Source organism: Procambarus clarkii, chromosome 10 (genome assembly GCF_040958095.1).
Source record: "Procambarus clarkii isolate CNS0578487 chromosome 10, FALCON_Pclarkii_2.0, whole genome shotgun sequence".
NCBI lineage: Eukaryota > Metazoa > Arthropoda > Malacostraca > Decapoda > Cambaridae > Procambarus > Procambarus clarkii.
The window spans coordinates 23,625,000-23,635,844 of NC_091159.1; the positions used below are offsets into that span (position 1 = coordinate 23,625,000).

The window sequence follows — 10,845 nt, forward strand, 5'->3', positions numbered from 1 at the left end:
CTTGAGCTGAACGGTAGATCGACAGTCTCCCTTCATGCAGGTCGGCGTTCAATCCCCCGAGACCGTCCAAGTGCTTGGGCACCATTCCTTCCCTCCCCATGCCATCCCAAATCCTTATCCTGACCCCTTCCAAGTGCTATATAGTCGTCATGGCTATCCTCACAGTTCCCTTCCCTTCAACCTGAAATATTTGGAGCCAGTTTCAGCTGTGGCCACAGACACGCCTCGCTAGTGAGGCGCTGGGCGTCACACTACCCTTCACGCTCCCATATTTCTCTCCCTCAGGATGGAACGACGCTCCAATGGCAAAGAAGAACGTGTCATGGGGGGGTTCGAACGTGTTGGTGAGCTCTTCAGTGTGGTGTCGGACGCCGCCGCTAACCATCCAAGCGACCAACAACCAGGAGCTCAATGGTACTTGGGAAGACTGACTGCTGGTTTCATCTGTGTTGTCCTCAGAACAACACGAGGTGGGGGGTAGGGGGGTAGGGAGGGGGTGTCAATGTCGCGTGCTATCTTATGTTTTTTATTTTTATTTATTTTTCTGTATAGTGGGCTAGTGCCGTGTGTGTGTATAGCTCTTGGACCCCGCCTCTCTATAACCCTCGTCGGTTGTCTAATGTTTTGACTGGTGAACTGTTTTTTTTCTATCATATATAAAATATATTTCTCTCTTAACTCACACACACACACACACACACACACACACACACACACACACACACACACACACACACACACACACACACACACAGAACATCAAAACATAAGTTGACAACTCTAGATGCAACTAAAGCAGTTGGACCAGACAAAGTATCACCGTGGATACTAAAAGAAGCAGCACAGGCCCTCAGCGTGCCTCTGGCAGTGATCTTTAATGAGTCACTTATGTCAGGAGAATTGCCCAGTTGCTGGAAGAAGGCAAATGTCGTGCCGATCTTCAAGAAAGGTGATAGGGAGGAGGCACTTAACTATAGACCTGTATCACTGACAAGCATCCCCTGTAAAATACTGGAAAGAATAATTAGGCTACGACTGGTTGCACACCTGGAGAACATTAGGTTTGTGAACAAACATCAACATGGGTTCTGGACAGGGAAATCGTGCCTAACAAACCTTCTGGAATTCTATGATAAAATAACGAGGATAAGACAGGACAGAGATGGTTGGGCAGACTGCATATTTCTGGACTGCCAAAAAGCCTTTGATACAGTACCGCACATGAGACTGCTGTTCAAGCTCGAGAGGCAGGCGGGGGTGGGGGGAAAGGTCCTAGCATGGATAAGGAGCTACCTAACAGGAAGGAGCCAAAGAGTTACGGTAAGGGGCGAGAAGTCGGACTGGCGAACAGTAACAAGTGGAGTACCACAAGGATCGGTGCTGGGACCAATTCTATTTCTTGTATATGTTAACGACATGTTTACAGGCGTAGAGTCCTACATGTCGATGTTTGCGGATGACGCAAAGTTGATGAGAAGAGTTGTGACAGATGAGGATTGCAGGATCCTCCAAGAGGACCTGAACAGGTTGCAGAGATGGTCAGAGAAATGGCTACTGGAATTCAACACGAGCAAATGTAAAGTTATGGAAATGGGACTAGGAGATAGGAGACCAAAGGGACAGTACACAATGAAGGGGAACAGCCTACCTGTGACGACGAGTGAAAGAGACCTGGGGGTGGACGTAACACCTAATCTATCTCCTGAGGCACATATAAATAGGATAACGACAGCAGCGTACTCTACACTGGCAAAAGTTAGAACATCATTCAGAAACCTAAGTAAGGAAGCATTTAGGTCGCTTTACAGTGCCTACGTGAGGCCAGTCTTAGAGTATGCCGCCTCATCATGGAGTCCCCATCTGAAGAAGCATATAATAAAACTGGAAAAGGTTCAGAGGTTTGCAACGAGACTCGTCCCAGAGCTACGAGGGATGGGGTATGAGGAGCGCCTGAGGGAACTGTGCCTTACGACACTAGAAAGAAGAAGGGAGAGGGGGGACATGATAGGAACGTATAAGATACTCAGAGGGATTGACAGAGTGGACATAGACGAAATGTTCACACGGAATACTAACAGAACGAGGGGACATGGATGGAAGCTTGAAACTCAGATGAGCCACAGAGATGTTAGGAAGTTTTCTTTTACCGTGAGAGTAGTGGGAAAATGGAATTCACTTCAGGAACAGGTTGTGGAAGCAAATACTATTCATAATTTTAAAACAGGTATGATAGGGAAATGGGACAGGAGTCATTGCTGTAAACAACCGATGCTCGAAAGGCGGGATCCAAGAGTCAATGCTCGATCCTGCAGACACAACTAGGTGAGTAGAACTAGGTGAGTGAGTACACACACACACACACACACACACACACACACACACACACACACACACACACACACACACACACACACACACACACACATACACACACATCTCCACGATGCAGTCTGCAAAAGCTAACTCACCAATACTGCTTTACTGTGAATAGACGCATCAAGTGAATGAAACTGCATGGGTTCGATTCCCGGCGCTTCCCTCCGCAGTGGGCAGGGAATCGATCCCGACTGCAGTGTATCTAGGGGGTGTAGAAGTATCCTGCAGGTTATGTGCTTTCAATTTTGGAATTTTGTGGGACACGTTCTATTCGTGTTCTGATATAAATCTAGGAAAAAGGAATTCTGATGTAACTCCAGAGGTGAACCTATTATATTGTTTTCAAATATCCACTGAACTAATGTATTATATTATCACAAGTACCCCCACTATACGGTAGCCCCCCCCCCTCAAGGTTAAGTCACTTGGTGAGTCTTCTGCACACTTACCAGGTAATTAGGGACGTCTTAAAGGGGCTAGTTTAGTGCGGACCTAAGTCCTATCCACCGCGGAAGACCCATTAAGACCGTGACACAAGCTTACTTATCTATCCAGTAGGATTACTTCATTCCTGAGGAGAGTTCATGACTAAAGTAATCTCTATATATATACCGATAAGAGAGGTATATTATATATATATATATATATATATATATATATATATATATATATATATATATATATATATATATATATATACTGAGAGAGAGGTATATATCCCACCATCAGTAGCTAAATGAGCAGCGGGGTTCAGTCTCTATAACCCTCTCCACCACCACCACCAGCCACCTATAGGGTGCATAATAAATGACTAAGTCAATTACCATCACTGTCACACAGTATCAGGGGGGAACTGGTGTCAGTAACCCTGGTGTGGTATCGTCCTAATTCAAGCAGCTCCCCCTCTCTTGGGGAGACCTAGTTAACGAAACCCGTAGATCAAAGGATCTCCCCAATGGTATCCATATATGTTTATGCTGGGTCAGAGATGGGTCAGATGTGGTGGACCTATTGACCCTCGTGGCACTTCACCTCATTCTTGGTTACATAGTCAACTGCTCCAGCCAAATTGTAACCACAAGCCCCGCTCCTGTGCCAGGTAAGTCCACTAAGGGCTCACCATAGCCCGTGCTTCTTGCCCCGCTCCTGTGCCAGGTAAGTTACGGGCTCACCATATCCCGTGCTACTTGGAACTTTTAGTTCCCATTAGCTGAATCTAAAACAACAACAACAACAGCCAAATTGTGACCACAAGTTACATGCCCCGCTCCTGTGCCAGGTAAGTCCACTACGGGCTCACCATAGCCCGTGCTGCTCTGAACTTACGTTTCGAGCAGCTGAATCTAAAACAACAACAACCAAATTGTATTCACTTGAGAACTTTGTCATTGAATATGTTGACAGGCTCGACGAAACACATCTATTAGCACCAGGCTTCTTAGCTTCCGGGGAGTCGGTCGGCCGAGCGGACAGCACACTGGACTTGTGATCCTGTGGTCCTGGGTTCGATCCCAGGCGCCGGTGAGAAACAATGGGCAGAGTTTCTTTCACCCTAAGCCCCTGTTACCTAGCAGTTAAATAGGTACCTGGGTGTTAGTCAGCTGTCACGGGCTGCTTCCTGGGGGTGGAGGCCTGGTCGAGGACCGGGCCGCGGGGACACTAAAAGCCCCGAAATCATCTCAAGATAACCTCAAGAAGGCCACAACAAAACTGTCAAATTAACTTTAGAGAGTTTATTTATCAATTTCCTTCTCAAGTGAAGAAAAACATGAGAAATATGGAGAGGATTCGTGCGAGAATCATTGATGGTGATTAATGTAAGACCTACCAACCTATACAAGATCATTAAGGCAATAACAGCAGTTTACTGACTCAAGTTTACAACAGCAAGTGTACTCTAGTCCTGGACTAGTGTACACAGGGTACACTTCTCACGTACACCTCTCAAGTACATTTCTCAGCTACATTCGTACTCATCTCGGCCTTTCTGGCATAATCAGTAACATGTGTGTACAGAAAGACTGCTACATACACACACACACATTATATACATATATATATATATATATATATATATATATATATATATATATATATATATATATATATATATATATATATATATATATATATCAGGGGGCTTTACGGGCCTAAGACCGCAGCACATCAAACAAATGCTGAACCCGGTGCTTGGAGATGCTGCAAAGGACCTTCTAGTGGAACTTACCAGATTCTCCAACATGTGTTTGGCTGGCGGCATCCCTGAGGACATCAGGCCTGTCTTTTATAGAGCAGCACTCTGTGCTCTAAAGAAGAAGGATAGGGGAATCAGGCCCATTGCCGTTGGCAATACCCTCCGACGCCTTGTAGCTAAGGCTGCAGTCAGATCTATCAGCCAGGAAGCAGCCACCTTGCTGAAACCTCATCAGCTCGGGTTTGGGATTCCCCCTAGGTTGTGAAGCTGCAGCACATGCAGCGCGGGCTTACATTGCTGATCTCCCGGACCAGAAGGCACTAGTAAAGCTTGACTTCAAAAATGCTTTCAATCAAGTCAGACGAGACGCTGTCCTCAGGGCTGTACACAACCATTTCCGTCCCCTTTACCAATTCATCCGATCGTGCTACAGTGGGGACTCTAAGCTTCTTTTTGGGGAGGATGAAATAAACTCATGTGAAGGTGTCCAACAAGGTGACCCCTTAGCACCCCTCCTTTTCTGTCTAGCTATCAAAGAGGTCACTGATAGTCTGACAAGCGAGCTAAACATCTGGTACCTGGATGATGGCACTCTAGCTGGAACTCCGGAAACCATTTTGGAGGATATAAGGAAAATCCAGGAGCAGGGAGCAGCCTTAGGCCTCATTCTCAATGCATCCAAATGTGAAATAATCTCCCGCAACCCAGACATCACTGGGCAAATACAAAATGTTCTTCCAGACATTCTCGTTGTCGAGCCACCGGACTGCACTCTCCTGGGTGCCCCCATTGGCCCACGAGCAATCGAGGAGGTCCTGGCTGCAAAAATCACTGATCTAAAGAGAATGCTGGACAGGATTGACAAGATTGATGCCCATGATGCTCTCTTTCTCCTCACAAGATGCCTGTCTCTCCCTAAGTTGACCTACTTTCTAAGATGTTCTCCATCCTACAGCAGCCCTAAGTTAAATGTGTATGACACCCTTCTGAGGTCCACGCTGGTGAAAGTCCTGAACCTGCCATTGGACGACTCTCAGTGGGAGCAAGCAACCCTTCCTGTAAGACTCGGCGGCCTTGGTGTCCGCACAGCCTCCCAAATTGCTCTACCAGCCTTCCTTTCCTCCTCCCACGCATCGCACGACCTCGTCAGAGATATTTTACCTGCAACCCTGAGAGATTCAGCAGGAATACACGATCCTGCTTTCACTGAATGTTCAAATCAGTGGGATGTTCTTGCAGCCCCAGCAACCATTATAGAGCAAACAAAACAACACAAACAGTCCAGCTGTGACCACCCTCTAGTGGAAAAAGTAGCTGATGCCATGCCCAGCGTCGCAACATCAGACAAGGAGAAAGCCCGCTTCAGAGCAGTGCGTGCCCCCCATGCAGGAGACTTCCTCCTGGCAGTACCCATGTCAGCAATGGGCACGCGCCTAGATCCAGAATCCCTTCGTGTAGCAGTGGCCCTCCGCCTTGGTGCCCCAATTCACACTGAATACAAGTGTATTTGTAACAGGGTGGAAGCAGACCAATACGGACTGCATGGGTTGCATTGCAGAAGCACAAAGGGCTGGCATGAAAGACAAAACGAGGTCAATGACATCATCAAGAGAAGCCTCGTCTCAGCTAGGTGCCCAGCGGAGAGAGAACCTCGCATCCTAGGGGTCCAAAACCCGGATTTCCGTGCACTTTGCCCTGATGGCATCACCATATACTCCTGGAAGGAGGGTAGACAGTTGGTGTGGGACTACACATGTGTATCCACCCTGGCTGACACCTATGTACACTTCGGAGCTGATCAAGCAGGTGGGGCGGCCAACCACAGGGAAACAGCAAAATCACTCAAGTACAGGCGATTGGAAGGTCAATACCTCTTCGTTCCCATAGCGTCTGAGACGCATAGCCCCTGGGGCAAGAGTGCCTTGGGATTTCTCAAGGAATTGGGCTCCAAGCTCATTGACGTCACCAGAGACCCAAGGGCTTCCAGTTTTTTGTTTCAGCGTCTCAGTGTGGCGATCCAGAGGGAAAATGCCTGCTGCGTCCTCGGTTCCTGTCCGGAAGCGGAGGAGCTTCAAGAGATCCATAACCTTTAGGCATTTTTTGTATCAACCAATGTATGTCTTGTAACCTCTAATTACACAATAGAGCAAAAAAAAAAAAAAAAGGAAGGGGGTGGTAGGAGAAAAGCACACAGAAACTGTATTGGAGGGGACCTACATTCCCTCCAATGCGTTACATATATATATATATATATATATATATATATATATATATATATATATATATATATATATATATATATATATATGTCGTACCTAGTAGCCAGAACTCACTTCTCAGCCTACTATGCGAGGCCCGATTTGCCTAATAAGCCAAGTTTTACTGAATTAATATATTTTCTCTAATTTTTTTCTTATGAAATGATAAAGCTACCCATTTCATTATGTATGAGGTCAATTTTTTTTTATTGGAGTTAAAATTAACGTAGATATATGACCGAACCTAACCAACCCTACCTAACCTAACCTAACCTATCTTTATAGGTTAGGTTAGGTTAGGTAGCCGAAAAAGTTAAGTTAGGTTAGGTTAGGTAGGTTAGGTTGTCGAAAAAACAATAATTCATGAAAACTAGGCTTATTAGGCAAATCGGTCCATGCATAGTAGGCTGAGAAGTGAGTTCTGGCTACTAGGTACGACATATATATATATATATATATATATATATATATATATATATATATATATATATATATATATATATATATATATATATATATATGTCGTACCTAGTAGCCAGAACGCACTTCTATGCCTACTATTCAAGGCCCGATTTGCTTAATAAGCCAAGTTTTCATGAATTAATATATTTTCTCTAATTTTTTTCTTATGAAATTATAAAGCTACCCATTTCATTGCGTATGAGGTCAATTTTTTTTATTGGAGTTAAAATTAATGTAGATATATGACCGAATCTAACCAAACCTACCTAACCTAACCTAACCTATCTTTATAGGTTAGGTTAGGTTAGGTAGCCGAAAACGTTAGGTTAGGTTAGGTTAGGTAGGTTAGGTAGTCGAAAAACAATTAATTCATGAAAACTTGGCTTATTAGGCAAATTGGGCCTTGAATAGTAGGCATAGAAGTGCGTTCTGGCTACTAGGTACGACATATATATATATATATATATATATATATATATATATATATATATATATATATATATATATATATATATATATATATATATATATATATGACGACTGAAAACTCACACCACAGAAGTGACTCGAACCCATACTCCCAGGAGCATCGCAACTGGTATATACAGGATGCCTTAATCCGCTTGACCATCACGACCAGACAAAAGGAAGTGATAGCCGAAGCTATTTGAACCACTTCCCCGCCGGCACTCGGATGGTAATCTTGGGCATAGTATTTTATCAAATCACCTCATTCTTTGGGGCACACGTGAGGAATACAAATGCGAACAAGCCTGAATGGTCCCCAGGACTATATGCAACTGAAAACTCACACCCCAGAAGTGACTCGAACCCATACTCCCAGGAGCATCGCAGCTGGTATTTACACGACGCCTTAATCCGCTTGACCATTTCAGTCGCATATAGTCCTGGGGACCATTCAGGCTTGTTCGCATTTGTATTCCTCACGTGTGCCCCAAAGAATGCGGTGATTTGATAAAATGCTATGCCCAAGATTACCATCCGAGTGCCGGCGGGGAAGTGGTTCAAATAGCTTCGGCTATCACTTCCTTTTGTCCGGTCGTGATGGTCAAGCGGATTAAGGCGTCCTGTATATACCAGTTGCGATGCTCCTGGGAGTATGGGTTCGAGTCACTTCTGGGGTGTGAGTTTTCAGTCGCATATAGTCCTGGGGACCATTCAGGCTTGTTTGCATATATATATATATATATATATATATATATATATATATATATATATATATATATATATATATATATATATATATATATATGTCGTACCTAGTAGCCAGAACGCACTTCTCAGCCTACTATGCAAGGCCCGATTTGCCTAATAAGCCAAGTTTTCCTTAATTAATATATTTTCTATAATTGTTTTCTTATCAAAGGATAAAGCTACCCATTTCATTACGTATGAGGTCAATTTTTTTTTATTGGAGTTAAAATTAATGTAGATATAGGACCGAACCTAACCAACCCTACCTAACTTAACCTAACCTATCTTTATAGGTTAGGTTAGGTTAGGTAGCCAAAAAAGTTAGGTTAGGTTAGGTTAGGTAGGTTAGGTAGTCGAAAAACAATTAATTCATGAAAACTTGGCTTATTAGACAAATCGGGCCTTGCATAGTAGGCTGAGAAGTGCGTTCTGGCTACTAGGTACGACATATATATATATATATATATATATATATATATATATATATATATATATATATATATATATATATATATATATATATAAAAGGGGTACCACCTCTGGTGCAAGTGTAGGGACCCATAGCCTCGGAGAAGAAAATAATGAGTACTCAGAGAAGACCTCGTGGATCCTCACTGAACACTTTGATATTTTCTTCCCCTACCACCCCTATTCTTTTAGAGTGTGTGTGTGTATATATATCTAACTTTATTTAATATATATATATATATATATATATATATATATATATATATATATATATATATATATATATATACATATATATACATATATATACATATATATATATATATATATATATATATATATATATATATATATATATAATGATAAAATGATAAAGATGAATGGTCCCCAGGCTGTATTGTTTAAATACTTGAATATTGCAAACGCCTCGACTGAGTCTATAATCTCCGCTCACATGGTGCACAGCTGAGAGAGAGAGAGAGAGAGAGAGAGAGAGAGAGAGAGAGAGAGAGAGAGAGAGAGAGAGAGAGAGAGAGAGAGAGGGAGAGGGAGAGGGAGAGGGAGAGAGAGAGACAGAGAGAGAGACTCCCCACATAGGGAGTCCGGGTATCCGGTTACTAATTATCCGGGTTCATCCAAAGGTTAATGAGAATTATTTTTATATGGTGGCACAAAACGCGTAAGGTAGATAATTGTTGGCTGTTATATCAAAATGTTTTATGGAGTCCAATCCAGGGCGATATTCCTGGTCACACAGACAAGGAAAATCTCACCATAAAACGGTGTTTTGAATTTTATAGATTCTAAGTACACTAAATTAAGTTACAATTTTTTTTTATCTTTTGTACTGTTTCAATTGCATATATTTAATAACATAATTGAGAAATAGTATATAATGTTTAATGTATCATTTAATACAATACTGTATGTGGTGGTGGTGGAAATGGGAGGTGGTATTTAGAAATGAATAGTGCTCACCTATCCTGGTTCCGGATGGGTCCGGATATTATACCGGACCTTGCTGTACCAATCTGATTGGCACTTACTGTACCAATCAGTAAGTGATTACGGGGGGAGTGAGGGCTAGCTCCTCATGCCCCTCCTAACTAGCCCTCTTGTACCTTGTGCGTTACAACTTAACTCTGACGTTAAAATTCTTTGTTCGAATCTATTCCTTAAAGGTGCAGATGGCGGTGGCTTCCACAATTTCTTTCATTTTATTAGATTATTAGTCTTTGCTTTGATTACTTCAAAATTTACGTCATCGTGGAGTATCTAAGTATACACCACTACCACTGACAAATAATAATTAATCTTGGCAAATAACTATGAGGCTTTGCATCATAAATACTCTAAACCAAATTCTCCAAACAGAAACTCAGCACGAAAACTTTTAGTTGCCGTTAGGCTACAGCATCAATTTGAATATTAAGTCATGTTACCAATAATAAACACACAACATTATATATATATATATATATATATATATATATATATATATATATATATATATATATATATATATATATATATATATATATATATTACTTCTGACCGTCAATAATAATAATGAATCCCACTAGTTCCTTAAAGAACGTCTAGCCTCACGGGAAAATGGGTGGGTGAATTTTACTTGGCTAAGACAGCTGATAGCCGAGGCGAGGAGCTTCTCCTGGCTCCAGTCCGCACTCTGCTTCACACTTACTCAGTTGCTGTCTCCGTCGACGTCACTCCCTCACCAGAGGTTCACGCTTCATAGTGGTCAGCTCACGTTCTCACACGAGCTACCTTTCGGCATAAACCCAAATACTCTCTGGGCCGTTTATCATTTTTAAAGGGTGGACCAAATGACTCGATGTGGGAAAAGGGTTG

General features: G+C 42.6%; 1 protein-coding gene across 1 annotated transcript in view; it reads left to right on the forward strand.

Moving 5' to 3' along the window:
* The first annotated feature begins 286 nt into the window (after nucleotides 1–286).
* Nucleotides 287–10,845, forward strand: part of LOC138363221 (uncharacterized) — a 27,306-nt gene continuing 16,747 nt past the window's right edge. Inside the window, exon 1 of the mRNA XM_069322225.1 lies at nucleotides 287–414. Coding sequence (XP_069178326.1) covers nucleotides 287–414 — 128 coding nt within the window. The remainder of the gene's footprint in view (nucleotides 415–10,845) is intronic.